Source organism: Ochotona curzoniae, unplaced genomic scaffold, assembly GCF_017591425.1.
Source record: "Ochotona curzoniae isolate NIBS_2020 unplaced genomic scaffold, NIBS_Ocur_1.0 contig_1302, whole genome shotgun sequence".
Classification (NCBI taxonomy): domain Eukaryota; kingdom Metazoa; phylum Chordata; class Mammalia; order Lagomorpha; family Ochotonidae; genus Ochotona; species Ochotona curzoniae.
This window is the reverse complement of record NW_024465035.1, coordinates 6,534,175-6,549,184: the sequence shown is the minus strand read 5'-3', so window position 1 is coordinate 6,549,184 and position 15,010 is coordinate 6,534,175. Positions and strand designations below refer to the sequence as shown.

At 41.4% G+C, this 15,010-nt stretch overlaps 1 protein-coding gene across 1 annotated transcript in view; it reads left to right on the top strand.

The window, feature by feature from the left end:
- TBC1D5 (TBC1 domain family member 5) overlaps positions 1 to 15,010 on the top strand; it is a 354,778-nt gene that overhangs the window by 271,522 nt on the left and 68,246 nt on the right. The window contains exon 17 of the mRNA XM_040963401.1: positions 4,389 to 4,495. Within this exon, the coding sequence (XP_040819335.1) occupies positions 4,389 to 4,495 (107 nt within the window). The remainder of the gene's footprint in view (positions 1 to 4,388; positions 4,496 to 15,010) is intronic.

Here is a 15,010-nt window from a genome sequence, read left to right as displayed (position 1 = left end):
GGATGTTTGTCTTATCATCCCAACTTGATCATGAGCTTTGTTTGTTCCAGAACAAGTTACAAGTGGGGTTTTTTTAATTATTGTTCTTGTTTTCCATTTTTCAGCTTTTTAGATATAGGGCTTCCTTCCTTTCTCTCTCTTTTTTATCCTCCTTTGCCTTCCCTCCCCATGTCCCCTGTGTGTTACGATAAAATAGTGCTTAACTCTAGTCTCGACTCCAGCGCTTTGCTCTTTGGGGTGTCATGACATTATAGATGTAAGCAAAGGTGGAGAGTCTAGCATTTTGTTGTCAAGGTTTATTTAAAGTTTTATTGGGGGAGTGGAGACGCAGAGTGGAGTTCATCTTTGATTCCTACGACTACGGTCTCCATTATACCATTCGTTTATGAGATTACAAGTGGGTGTTTGTTCCTCCCCCTCCAAACACACATTGAAAGATCTTTACGTGTCCAGTTAATACTGGGGCAATACCCAACCAGGGTGCTAAAAGGCGAGGTGCAGGTCTCACTCTTGGACTATGGTCAGAATGAGTAAATGATCATTTTTTAATGATCATTTTAAACTATACTTTTCACGATGACTTTTTCAAAGACATCATTGTCTGCTTTTAAAATTAGCTAATTTTTTTCACATCTTGATGTAAAACTATTATCAAGCATTCTAATTTTGATGTAACATTGCTTTTATTTCTCTTGTAAATTGCATTAGTAGCCCAAATGCTATAATTAAGTCTACTTAACTATAGGTTTTCTCAAGCATAAAGTATCTCTCACATAGTTACGGTCTTGTTAAATTTACTTTTTCTCTGAACACTCTGCAAATGGCAGCTTTCCCTCTTGGCGCTTAGGCCCAGTGCTTCCTGCCTCGTGTTTTGGCCAGCACAAACACCTTGGCGTACTGGGGCGTAGTGTCTCCTTCCGCCACTCCAGCGCCTGGCCTGGCCTGACAGGTGTGTCCTCTTTGTGAATCACGTGTTGTCCCTTTCGTTGCATCTTACGTCTCAGCTGACTCTTCAGCCACAGTCCGTCCGCCAGCTCCCATGTGTCCTACCCCCAAAGTTTTATTTCTCTATTTTCTAGTTAAGAACATGATTTCAACATCACACTCGTGTCAAAATGCAGCTTATCTCAACTGCAAATTGAATTTTCGTATCTTTTCTAGAAAAAGCGGTACCCAGCCTCAGTTACTAAAAATAAACACTCTCTTAAACCACATGGTAATGTGTCACAGAGTTTTATCAAAGCACAACTTGGCGGTCCTGTTTTAGAAGGAGTGTTTAGGCACCTCCTGCCTGCCAGCTCTCTTCCCTTCAGACATAAAATATTGACAGTTGTTTTCATGGCCATATCAGTTATGGATATTAGCATGTCCTTTGAGTTACAAATGTCACTTCTATTATGTTTTATGGTAGAGTAACTGTCTTACGAAATTTCACTAACATTCAGAAATACTGCAGTGGCTCACTGTCTATTTTTTCTTATTTAATGTTCACATTTAAAAAATAGATTGTATTTTTAAAGAGAAGTTTAGACTCACAGCAAAACTAGGCAGATTATGTAGAGTTCCCACATATTCCCAGCTACCCTCACTGTTGTCAGTCCGTACGCCTGCCTGGATACGTCATTACTGCCCGGGGCCCATGGTCTGTGTTAGGGCTCGCTACATTCCGCAGGTTTAGACAGTCTCGGGATGTGTGTTCCCCATTGTAGTGTCCCATCGAGTAGTTTCACTGCCCAGCAGATGCAGAATGCTCTGTCCTCCTTTCCCTCTAACTCCTGTCCTTCTGCTGTCTGCATCGCTTCAGCTTTCCCAACGTGTCCTATAGTGGGAGTCATTCAGGAGGTGGCTCTTCTAGATGAGCATCTTGTGCTGGGTGACACATGTACATATACAATACATACATATTTTTTTGGTATGACTTGACTGGTCATTTACTCTTAGTACTGAAGAGCATCCCATTGTCTGGGGCGGGTGTTTGTGAAGGTACGTCCCCGGGGACACCTGCCTCATACATCAGTGTGCCTGGTCCATGTGCAGCCTCTTCACTCCCACTTCCTGCTAATGTGCACTCTGGGAAACAGATGCTGAAGTAGTCAGCCCCTGCCTGCACGTGAGAGATCCAGCTGGAGTCTCTAGCTCCTGGTGTCGGCCTGGCACGGCCCCAGTGGTTACTGGTGTTGAGGGGTGGGAGATTCCTCTCTTTCAAAATAAATACCTTGAAAAAACAAACCCCTCGCTGTCTAGATGTTCGTAGTTTATCCGTCCACCTACAGAAAGACATCTCTGCAAATTTGATTTGTCTTTCCAATAAAAAATAAATAAGTCTAAAAAAAAAAAAAGACAGCCTCCTGTAGGGATCTTAAGCACCAAGCTAAGAATCACTGTTTTGTGGGGCTAACACGGTGCCTTAGTCTTTCCCCAAGACCAGACAGACTAAAAAAATTTGTTTCTTATTTATGGTTTATTTCCTTCTCTGTCTCCCCTTGTTTGACGGTCCATTTGAAATTCCATTTTGATCATTGCCATTTTGTCCTAGGAAATTCGGCACTGTAAGGGTCTTTAAATAGTCGAGGTACTGCAGGTTGTTTCATGCTTTTTCATATCTGTAGTTGGACCGCAGCAAGTATTCCGAGCACGTGGTATTCATTCAGCGCCTGCTGTCTGTAGGGCCTCACAGGGCACTAACCAACCCACTGGATTGATTTTCAGTAGAAACAGCAATGAATTATGAGAAAGCCTGAAGCTTTACTTTTTTGTCAGCTCATTTAGGACAGCCCATTCAAAGTGGGGTCTAGCCACCAGGCTAAAGGCTGGACCCGTTACATGGATTTTTAAACTATAACTGAGTCACGTATATGATCTTCAGGTGACTTTATGAACAGTTTAAATGGGACCTCCAGATTGAAATCCAGTCCTGAGTGCTGAGCCTAAAATCCTTTAGGCAAAACTCCTGCCTCTCTTACCAAATTTATATAAAAAGATCCCCTTGGTCGGGTCCTAAAATATAGTCATTATAGAATCTGGAAAAAAAATAACTTCTTCAGTTATCAGATAAATTAAACTTTGTTCACTTGTCAGAACTCAAAATAAACCATGAAATGGAAGCATTGTACCGTTCTTAGTATGGAAGCATTTTGAATTTCTAGAGACAAAGTGGGAACAGGTAACTGAATGTTACAGAAGGACGGTAAACGAGGAGAGTGGGAAGAGACAGCGAAAGGGTGGGACAACTGAGTGCTTTACAAATGAAAGCAGATGTATGAAATTACAAGTTGTCAGCTGAGCACTGGAAATGAAGATGATAAAGTGGTTCCTTACTTCGAGCCTAATTACTCATTTCGCCCAGTCCTGTCTCCTCCTCACATGGTGCTCGTGATGCAGAGAAAGGAGTGAGAAGCTACTGGAAGACGTGGTTCCTCTCAACAGCAGAAAAAAGAAAAAAGCTTAAGAATCAGTGGTATCTCTGATTCGAATAATTGTTATTTTGAGATTCCTGTTGTTCCCACTAAAGCCCGGTTGTTGTCGTGTGGAACATTGTTCAAGGAATTTGTAAACGAAAGTGAATCGCTGACAAGCACAGGAAGTTGTATCTGCTCAGTTTCCTTGCAGCCAGTGCTGTGAAGGTGGTCATGTGACTTCCCCAGCCAGTGCTATGGCGGGGACTGCAGCAGCAATGGCGGACTGCAGCGCGGTAAGCCCGTTCACCCAGACCTGCCTGGAAACGGGTTTTAGCAGTTGTGCCTGTATTAGGCACAGTTAAAAAAAAAAATGAAATGAGAGTCTGTGGAAGTTACCTATGAAGATTTTGACTTTCTTTTTTCCTACAGAAATACTGAATAGATATTTCCCCTCCAAATTTCCTGTTACCTTCAGGAACACAAATAATTGAAAGAAATTATATTTTCTTGAACTTCTAATTATGTAATATTTATATCTAGGAAAGAATAACATGTAAGTTATAAAGCATAGTAATCAAGGTAAATGTTATTTTATGAGAATTTTAAACTGGTTCTTTCTCATTCATAAGGTTTTTGTTACTAATTTCTAAGCAGCAAAACTGGAGACATTTAAACACAGCCATAGAAGTGGCAATAAATATGCATGTTTCTGGGAATTTATTTATATTGCAAACGTGAGCACATATCTGGAGTGAAGCTGTTGCTTCCAGCACTGAGGATAAGCTCTAGTATGTTAGGTCGCAGTTAACAATACAGTACGCGGCTTCAAAGGCCATTTTGGTAAAGACCCCTTCTCCTTCCTTCCTGTTGTCAAATCAGTGCAGTTATTGCATGGCCTGCTCTGGCTCTACCTTGTTCATGTGTAGATTGTTAGTTCTGCACAGTGTCCTCACCAGTGCTGTGTCTGAACTCTATTTCCCTGTCGTTCAGTGATCTCAAGCAACTACCAGACCTGCCTGGGCCTGCTGATGCATTACCCCCTCATCGGGGACGTACACTCACTCATCCTTAAGGCTCTGTTCCTCCGAGATCCAAAGGTAAGTTTCCCAAGAACAATACGTGCAATTTCAGATTGGGTGAAAAAAATGGACTTCTCTGAATGAGTTGAAGAAATTGTCTAATAACAGATAAAATGCCCTGATGGTAGATTTGCTTAAAGCTGTATGCCGAAACTCACATCTCGTTGGCCAGCGGGTCAGCTGACAGATCCAACGGACACTGCCATGTAAAACTTGTCCCACAGCAGATTGTCCCACCCTCCCTGCTGCTTTCCTCTTAGCAAGCGGAAGAGTTAACCACTGCCTCTGCTAGGAGCTAATCATTACCAACCTACCCAATAGTGCCAGTTCTGAGGGAGCTCTTAATTCTATGAAACACTGATTTAGTTCATATTATAAATATATATACATATATCTTTTTTTAAATTTATTTTTATTGGAAAGTCAGATATACAGAGAGGAGGAGAAACAGAGAGGAAGATCTTCCGTCCGATGATTCACTCCCCAAGTGGCCACAGCTGAGCCAATCCGAATCCAGGAACTAGGAGCTTCTTTCAGATCTCCCGTGTGAGTGCAGGTTCCCAAGGCTTTGTGCTGTCCTCAACTGCTTTCTCAGGGAGTTGGATGAGAAATGGGGCTGCCGGGACATGAACCCGCATCCATATGGAATCGCAGTGCATACAAAACAAGGATTTAGCCACTAGGCTATTGTGCCAGGCCCTATATATCTTGTTTTGTGGGCTAAAGGTAGCTTAATAAAATTAAGATTTAAAGAAAATTTGACACTGATTTCTCTATTTGAGTGTAAAATGATTTCTTTACACTTAAGAGAAAAAGAAGTATACTCTTTTACCACTAATGTTGTATTTCTTGAAAATAAGAACATTTAATCATCTAAAAAAAAAAAATCTGTGAATCCGTACTACTTTTGATCCAAACAAAAATATTGGCTGAAGTATAAGAGAGAAAGCTTCAAACACAAGTTATCGGAGCGCCAGGCACTGGATGGAAATCCAAGCCTCTGGCTTCTTGGCAACCATCCCAACAGGCACGTTGGCAGTCGGTACACTGAGTCAGTCGGTCCGTCTGTGGATTCCATTGCCAAAGCTGTCTGATCAACTTGAGCCTGCAAGTTTCACGTAAATTTGAAGCTGAAGTTTTTCTGCCCTTTTTTCTTGACTGCTGACTTCGACCTTTGAGCATATCCTCTGTTTTATTGTTTGATTGATTTGAAAGAATTTATTTCTTTATGTATCTATTTGTTTTCTGCAGAAATAATTTTTGTTACATCAAGAAATATCATCAGGCATCAGATACATATGCCATCAGTTCTCTGATGTTTAAGAAACAATGCATTTTTTTTTCTCTCATAAGGCTTAGGAATCTGAGTATAAAATCTAAAATTTCATATTTAGATTTTTTTGTGCAAAAACGTATGTGGGTTATATAAATACTTCTTACAAAAGGGACGAAAAGGCATCCACCACAGTGAGGAAGTGTTTATATAAAGAACAAGGTTGCTGGTCAACGAGATATGAGTTTTGATCTAAATTTTAAGGTATTCTATCAGGTTAGAATTAGAAATTCGTACAGAATGGGAAAAAATGCTAAAAGATGTGATTTTCTGCTTTGTAATTTGTTTGATTTAATTGAAGGGAGAAATGAATATGTTCTCCAAACCTATGGATCTTGGTAATGCTTCCCTACTTCAGTCTACTAGACCTTACGATTCATTTTTCAGGTTCCAGAATTTTTTATAATATTTTTTAACTGCATAATAAAGCGGTGCACATATGCATGTAAATAATGAAACAAATTCTCCAAGCATTACAAATACGGATTCTTTGAGGTTTAATAAGAGAAAATAGCATATGTCCAAATAAAATGAATGATTGTGCACCTTTCCATTAACTCTTAAAAATGCAGTCAAGGACCCGGCTCGATAACCTAGTGGCGAATGTCCTCACCTTGCATCCGCTGGGATCCCATCTTGTCCTGGCTGCTCTATTTCCCATCCAGCTCCCTGCGTGTGTCCTGGGAAAGCAGTAGAGGACTGCCCAAAGTCTTGGGACCCTGCACCTACATGGGAGACCTGGAAGAAACTCCTGGCCTCAAATCAGCTGAGCTCCGACCATTGCAGCCACTTGGGGCGTGAACTAGCAGTCAGAAGATCATTCTCTCTGTCTCTTCTTCTCTCTGAAAATCTGTCTTTCCAAGAAAAATAAATGAACCTTTTTTTAAAAAAGAAAATGCAGCCAAGATTATGGCATAAAATGTAAGATACTAACCGGATATTCTGAAACATAAGAAATTGAGCGTGATAGGGGAGTCAGGGTCACAAGACACTTGGGGCACATAGCTGTCATGGTCATGTCTGTGTCCCAGAGGGAATGGAGCTCTAGGGAGCCTTAAGGAGCTTGGAGGTGGCTAACCCAGGGACGAGTGATGGTTCCTTGTGTAGAATGGTTTGCCCATTGATGATTAGTGAATTATAAGGAGCAGCCTGTATCACTTGCCACCGTGTGCTCATGTAGGTCTGTGGCAGCGTAGTGTTCTGCAAGAAAGGAATTGGGATCCTTGGCCAAGCTTGATTCTGCCATCAGCCACCCTCATTGTTTTGGCAACGTCATGCTGGCTGAACCTTAGATAGTCTGTTTCGTAATACGTGGAGGTTAAATTATCTCTAATGACCCGCCTAGTCAGTTTGTCTATAAAGAACTGACTTTTTCATGAAATAACAAAAAAAGAAGTTATATTTTAGAAACCCACAAATAGTCAGAAATTTCCTTGTAGTTTTTGCTGGTTACAGTCACGGAAGTAACCATTTATGCCAGAGAAGAAAAAAAGAGGGAAAAACGATCCTCTAAAATTCTAGACCTCCTAGTGCTTGAATACTTTATATTTAGTGGCAACAATGAAATACTTAGGATATTTGAACCAGTCTCCAATGAAAAGAACTGGCAGGAAGATGAGATTTGAGGCATGAAAGCACATTTTCCCCATTTCCCAGCTTCTTATGACAGTAATGTTGAGTGCTGTTGACAGGTTAAATAAAATTAAAATGAAGCAGGAACTCTAAGCCTCAGTAAGTTCATTGTAAAGCCACAGAGAAGTACTTTGTCCTGCCGTCATTCCTAAATCCCTCTAGAGACTGCTCAGTTGAGAACAGATCGCACTGGTAGACCTTGAGACATTGAGCTTTCATTGCTTTCCCGGGGAAACCCTTCTCATTTGAATGGACTGTAAGCTCCAATAATAGGATCTACTTCTACCCAGTTATCCAGCCATTTGGCGTCTTTCATTGGGCCCTCGAAGTATTCAGAGAAGGTTACCGTCCTGCAGTCTCTTCTGGCGGAGTTTAGTTATGTGGCCTTCTCAAGGTCAGAACGTGTGTAAGCTTCCAGGCTCACAGTAGTGGCTTTATGGCACCTCTGTTGGTTCATTCCCTTTTCAGAGTGCTGTGTTCCCTCCTGCTTTCTTTATGATATCATCCGAGGTGTGGTTAGATTGTGTCCTTGAGTCTTTGCAACACCTTGCATCTTATCTGTATTCATATTTAATCAACATTCTTCCTTAGGACTTGGATCCTATTCATTTTTTAAGTATATAGCTTATGCTTATTATTAAGACTGTTAGAACTGAATTCCTGCGCAAACACAACCCTCTTTCCAGTGGACAGCACTGACTTTAATGTAGCTGGAGTTCACTCATCAAGAATATTTCATATCCGTATTCCACAAAAAAAACAGCGGTATAGTTTTCATCTTCCGTTAAAGACAGTGGTGTCATACCTATATATTTCTCTACAAATTCTCTTGTTCATAATAGACATGTCATTGCATCTCTTTTTAATTGAAACTGAAATGAAACTTCCATATTTATAAGTGACCTCAGAACTGCTCAAAAGTTGAAAATATGTGTGTAAGGATAAAAGTGATTGTGAAGGATTCATACCATGCTGTACACTTTAAACATAGATTTTTATGCTTAACTCTGCAGACCACAATCATAATTCTCCTTTTTTCTTGGTTATAATGGAACTACTGAGCAGATTTCCAAAAACAATCCAGTAAAGTAAGAGGTATAGAAAGAGGACAGTGTGAAAAATATGAAGTGATTAAAAAGCATTGTTCTGGCTGGTTGTTCAAATTCCAAGAAAAAAAAAATTTAAAGCCCAATTAGAAACAAAAGTCATAGAAAATGTGAACATATTGTGTTCCTGAAATAACCAGATGTTCGTTCCTTCCTGAAGGCAGTCGGGGCTAGGAATAAAGGTTTAAAACTATTGTTTTAAGTTACTGTGAATTTTGCAAATCTGTTTTTACCCTTTAGCAACTAAAATTCTAATACAGAAACATACGCAAAGTAATTTTCCTGTTTTGGTGATCCCTTATTTGTGCTGTGCACTCCCATGTCGGCCTCATCTCAGAGACTTCCTACAAAGGACATGCCGGAGTTTGACAGCTCCCGCTCCTTTTGAAGACTAGAATATTTGAGGAAAGGGATCCGATAAGTTTGCGAGCAACCTTTTTAGGCAGTGACTGTTGCTGATTATGAAAAAAAAATGGTTAGAAATAAGTTTCATAGTAATGCTTGTATATAAATACACTGTAAAAATATAATGTACAGTGTTCATATGCTTCACCAATTCTGATTCGACCTTTGTGGTTTTTAAAAATTTTTTATTCTTAAATTTAAATTTTTAACTATTTTAAATGTCTAAATTTTAAATTTCAGCTGCTATGCAGGTAATTAAATTTTTACTCATTTAGTTCCCAAAACCCACTGTCAGGCAACATTTTTTGGTGTTGTCATGTAATTTGGTCAAATGTCATGCATCAGAATTGAAAAGAGTGAATGGATTCCAGGCTACTATTACGAAGGTGACATTGTTAAGAACTGCTTCTTTCTTGCAACTTCTTTGTAACCCTTTCTTTTTTTCCCCCCATTTATTATCATTGTTATTATACTTTATGAAGCAATTCCATAGGCCCTGGGATTTCCATTACTCCCTCCCCAACTCGCTTTCCCCCCACCTGTATTCCCCTATATTATTACAATAGTGTAGTTCCTCTAAACAGTCGTAAGTCCATCATTGTGGGCATGGACAATGGCAGAGAGTCAAGCATCCTATTGTCAAGATATAATTAACGGTTTCATTGGGAGTCCTCATTTCCCAAACTGCAATATTTCTTTGAAGGGTATTTTTCTCGAGAATCAGTTATTTTTATCCTAGTATTTATATTAGGATCATAAGAAAAGCTGTTTTTTCTTTGTTTCTGACTACTTCAAAATGTTCATGGAAAATAGAAATGTAAAAGCTTATTATGGTACAAAGACTTTTAAGCCCCTGCATATTTTTCCATAATATTCCTTTTCTGAGCATTCTTAAACGATTCCTCCTCTTTCTTTCGGATTTTGTGTCTCTACTACAAGCGGTCGGATGTTTCTTAGAGTTGCTAGTTAGGCATGTTTAGGCATTAGTGATTGATCAGGGAGTTTTCACAGCAAGTCAAATACAGACTTTCTGACATCAATTAGTGTTTCAAAAATTTTTGTTTTAAGTAAATATAAAATGAAATTCTGTAAGGTTTATTTAATGAATCAATCTTCATTAAACTAGTATTTGACCCTTTATAATCTGCTGTTTTCAGACAGTAAGGATTTCCTAGAGGACTTAAATAATTGTAAATTATTTTTGTAATATTTTGCATTTATTAATTCATTAATCAGGCTTTATTGTGTATCTTTCACTTGTCACACACTGTTTAGATGTAAGTAATAGGTGTGAACAGCAGCAAAAACAATAACAAAAAAGAAAGATATGGCCCATGTTATGATAAACAGTTTATCAAATAAGAAAGTACAGATGATGGTGTGTAAAGGAAGGTGCAAATAGTGCATCGTGATTATAATCCTCAGTGGGTGTTGAATGTGGGCCAAGTGAAGGTGCAGTCTTGGCCAGTCGGTCAGAAGGCCCCCTTTGAGAAGTACCATTGAAGTGGGTGCCCATGGAAGAGAAGGAACCAGCCAGACCAGGAACATGACAAAAAGCTTCCAGACCAAATCAGTGAATGCAAAGGTTTGAAGAATACAAAGAACTCAGACTACTCATGGCGGAGCTCAAGCCCAGCGAGCTGGACCTGGGGCCAGCGAACCTGCCCGATAGGGGTTGATGTGCCACGGAATGTGCTTGTTATTGCTCTGTTTTTCCTTTGTGCACTCGCTTGGTGATGTAGAGCAAACACGTGTTTATTATCAGGCTTTGAAATATCAAAAAGGTTGCTGGAGTCAGACGGCCTCTTCTTGATGATGAAGACACTCCTCTTTAGCGTATTCTTGCAGGGCTAGGCTGCTGGCTCAGTATGTTAAGCCTGTGTCTACTAGGTTTCCAAGCCCTGACTGCTCTGCTTCTGATCCAGCTCCCTGCTAATGCACACGGGAAGGCAGCAGAGAAGGTACTATTTGGACACTGCCCACCCGGGAGAACTGAGTGGAATTCCAGGTTTTGGCTTCAGCATGCCCCAGCGCCGACCATTACAGCCCTTTGGGGAGCAAGGCAGCAGATGGAGGATCTTTATCTCTTCCTCTTTCTCTCCCTGCCTTTCAAATCATTAAATAATTCTTTAAAAACAAATGAACAACGACAAAAAACTACTCTTGCTCTCAACCAGAAATTCAGAGAAGTCATGGTAAATGAGTGCTCGTTTGATAACACGTTCGCTAACTCAGTCCCCAAGCCTATCACATGGGCCAGGCTGGCAGGCCCGTGCTGGACTGAAGAAGGCTGTGGCCAGTACTCTGCACCCCATTGGTCACACTATCTGTAAGAAGTAGCCTTAGCTGCCCTCTGTCCGCCACAAGGATCCACCTCCTTTACCGTTAATGTCAGCATCCTGCTTTGCTGTGCAGTCACCAAGGAGCCTGCCTGTTCTCTCTCACCTACCAAACTCAACTCCGCCAGGCCTGGCACCAAACTCCCAACAGCAGTAGCCTGCTGTCTGCTTAGCATACTGGGTGTGCTGGGAGAGTCCAGCCTCTGGACTGGAGTGCAGTGAGGAGTCTAAACCACTCAGCTCAGCAGACACAGCTGAATGTTTGAAGAGCTAATCCCCGTGGTTAGTGTTGTCATTATGTGTTCCCCAGGTTTTTCAGTCCGGTTTCTTCCTGTGTGAGCTCTGAATTCAACGCAGGGCTGCAAGGGCAGGGTTGACTTCAAGTAACAGAATACATATGTGTTCACCCTGCGTTCAGGTGCTGCCCACGCAGAGGTCCTTAGTGTGACCTGGCCAGAGAGGCTAGCCCATGAGGGAGACGGCAGAGGGAAGGGCTCTGAGGCAGAGCGGCTGTCCCATGCAGTGGCCCCCCTTCATGGGCTGGGGGAATCACCGTAATCAGTACACAAACTGCCTCACGCAGGTGAGTGTGCGCAGGGTCCTATGGGAGTTAGAGCGTCACTGAAGGAGCTTCGCCTGGACGTGTCCATCACAGCGCCTTTCCTTCCTGGCTCCCGAGGAGACCTGGGTACCACACAGCACATGCCACTCAGGGGCCCTGGCCTCCTCGGATCCTCCTGTGCTTGCAAATACCCACTATCAAAAGTCTGTGAAATATAGAAGGAGTTTTTTTTTTATATAGCATTTTATTTGGTCATGCTTTGTAGAATGTGCTAGCTTGTGTGTTATTATTTAACAGAATGTTGCTGGTGTCAGTAAGTCTCCGTGAAAAGGATCTCAGCCCAGTGAACTTTATTGTTTATTGGCCATAAATAGTGACACACTAATGATATTTGCTGAAAATAAGCACATCTTTGTTTAGATCGCAGAAGAGAGCTCTGGTGGTTTGGGGAAATGGTTACTGCGAAGGTTTCTAGCAAAGGGTTCTTTTACTAAGACACAGCTGAAGTCATCAGACTGATGATTTATTTCTTCCCAGATAACTAAAAGAGACTGAAATCCTTGGGTTAGTTCTGTTGTGATTATCAGTAAGCAAAGCAAAAATACAGTCTCTACTACTTAGTTGATAGTTTTTAATCAGGAAAATATCAGTTTTTAAGGGGAAATGTTTGTTTCAAAAACAGCACGTAGGGTTTTAAGCCATTGATCCTATGCGTGTGTTCAGACAGCCCTTAGAAAGCACCAAATGTAAGAGTACTAAAACACGTTACAGGAAAATGATGGTGACGTGTCCCGGAGGTCAGGAATAAAGCGACTGCCCTGCTTTGCGGCTGACTTGCTTTTCTACCCCCTGGGAAATCATTTAACCTTTGCTGCCTTAAATTCAGGTTCATTAATTGTTTTTTTAAAATGATGATGGGTGGCTGGTAATGCCATAATTAGCCTATAATCTCTGAAAGTCATTTCTAGCTAGAAGTGCTGTGACAACCTAGCTAATCGCTTATTTCCTTTAACTGTGTGAAGTAGCTTGTTCAGAAAGAACAGGCACTATTCTGTGTGTCTTTGTGTCACTTTAATGTTATAATTTAAAGACTTAGAAATAGAGGTAATGTATGAAGGTGCTTTGGAAAGCGTGGGAGTAGAGACATGTACCATAGCATCACCCAGCATGCTGTTCATCTGGGAGAGTGTGTGCAAGTACTGGGTTACCTACATGGTTTTTTGTAGTTTGCCTGATTGACTTTGTAAGAAGCAAATTGGAAATAATTGTCTCTTCCACTTGTTTGCTTTTTCAGAGATGTAAACTTTTAGCATCATTTTCCTGCCTGGGTGCCTCAGTAAATCAAGCTGGATCAGAAGTGAAGCAGCTGAAACTAGAACCAGCACCCATATGGGATGCAGTGTTTGCAAACAGTGGTTTAACCCGTTACGCCACAACGCTGGCATCCTCCTTTTTTTTTTTTTTTTTTTTTTAAGATTTACTTATTGGGCCCATTGCAATGGTTCAGTAGTTAAATCCTCACCTTGAACATGCCGGTAACCAATATGGGCACCAGTTCATGTCCTGGCTGTTCAGATACCCTTGCAGCTCCCCACTTGTGGCCTAGAAGAGCAGTAGGGGCTGGACCAAGGCTTTGGGACTCTGCAGCCATGTGGGAAACTCAGAAGAAGCTCCTGGCCCCTGGCTGTGGCTCAGCTCAGCTCTGGCCATTGCACCCACTTGGGGAGTGAACCAGCACACAAAAGATCTGTCTTTTTCTCCTTGCCTCTGTAAATCTGCATTTCCAATAAATAAATCTTTAAAAGATTATAGCAGGTTAAGAAATAAAGAAATAAAATGTAGAGAAGACAGTATTGAATCGGAAGGTAAAACAACAGCATAGTGCCGGTGATGGCAACTGTTGATGACTTGCTGGATGGGCAGATAGTAAGGATTTCCCCACGAGCTCCTCACTAAAGTAGTGTGTTCAATCTTTTCATTCCCTTTTTTTTTTTTAAGATTTATTTTTATTATTTTTTCATTGGAAAGGCGGATATACAGAGAGGAGAGACAGAGAGGAAGATCTTCCGTCCGATGATTCACTCCCCAAGTGAGCGCAACGGGTCAATTCTATGCCGATCCGAAGCCAGGAGCCTCTTCCGGGTCTCCCACGAGGGTGCAGGTTCCCAAAGCTTTGGGCCGTCCTCCACTGCTTTCCCAGGCCACAGGCAGGGAGCTGGAAGGGAAGCGGGGCTGCCGGGATTAGAACCGGCGCCCATATGGGATCCCGGGCGTGCAAGGCGAGGACCTTTAACCACTTGCTCTCTTTTGAGAGGTGTAAAAAATCTTAAAGTACTATTGGTAACATAGAGACACACTGATGAAACTAGAAGAAAAATGACCATGACTGTAAACCGTAATTATTTCTCCCAGAAACAAAACAGATAATTAGCAGTGTTCTTACTTTCTTGAACTCTACATAAAAGTGACAGCCGCTTGCACGTGAGCCAAGGTTTAAAGATAGAACTGGATTCAATTTCTGGCTGTTCCTTTACTGTGTCACATGACATGGGGCAAACAACGAATGATTCTGAATTGATTTCCTTTTCTAATGGTGATGAGTTTGCTGTGAAAATTTTGTGACTGTAAAATCATGTTTGTAAAGGTATTACCCACTGGGTACTATAAATAATAGCAAGCGCTCTCTGTGCTCTCCGAGAGGAGGAGGCAGGACTGAACAGGCTCGGCCTCTTCGGCATATTCAGGCTGTGATCTGGTTATCTGCATGCTGTGCCCAATTGATGCCTCACATGAACAAATTCTCCCTTCACTCTAATCTTCAATTTCTAGCTACATACAACAACTTTTAAATAACTGAATTGTATGGTATATTATCATTTAATAAAATTGTCTATTGCTTTCTATGTATTTGTATATGCAGATAGCATTAGATAGTTCAAGAACACGTCAGTCATTCGACAGTGAAGTCACACAGCAGTAGTTGGTGGGAGCTGCAGGAAGGACGAGAGCAGCTGGTCTCGTTCTTTCCTCGTTCAGCTGTGCCTCCTCTCTCCGTCACTGTCCATCAAAGCACAGGTCCGGTTAGTGCCTCTCGTCCTCACACCAGCACTCCCTTGTGACATCATCTGCAGAGTCCTTCCTATGTCCTCAATGAAG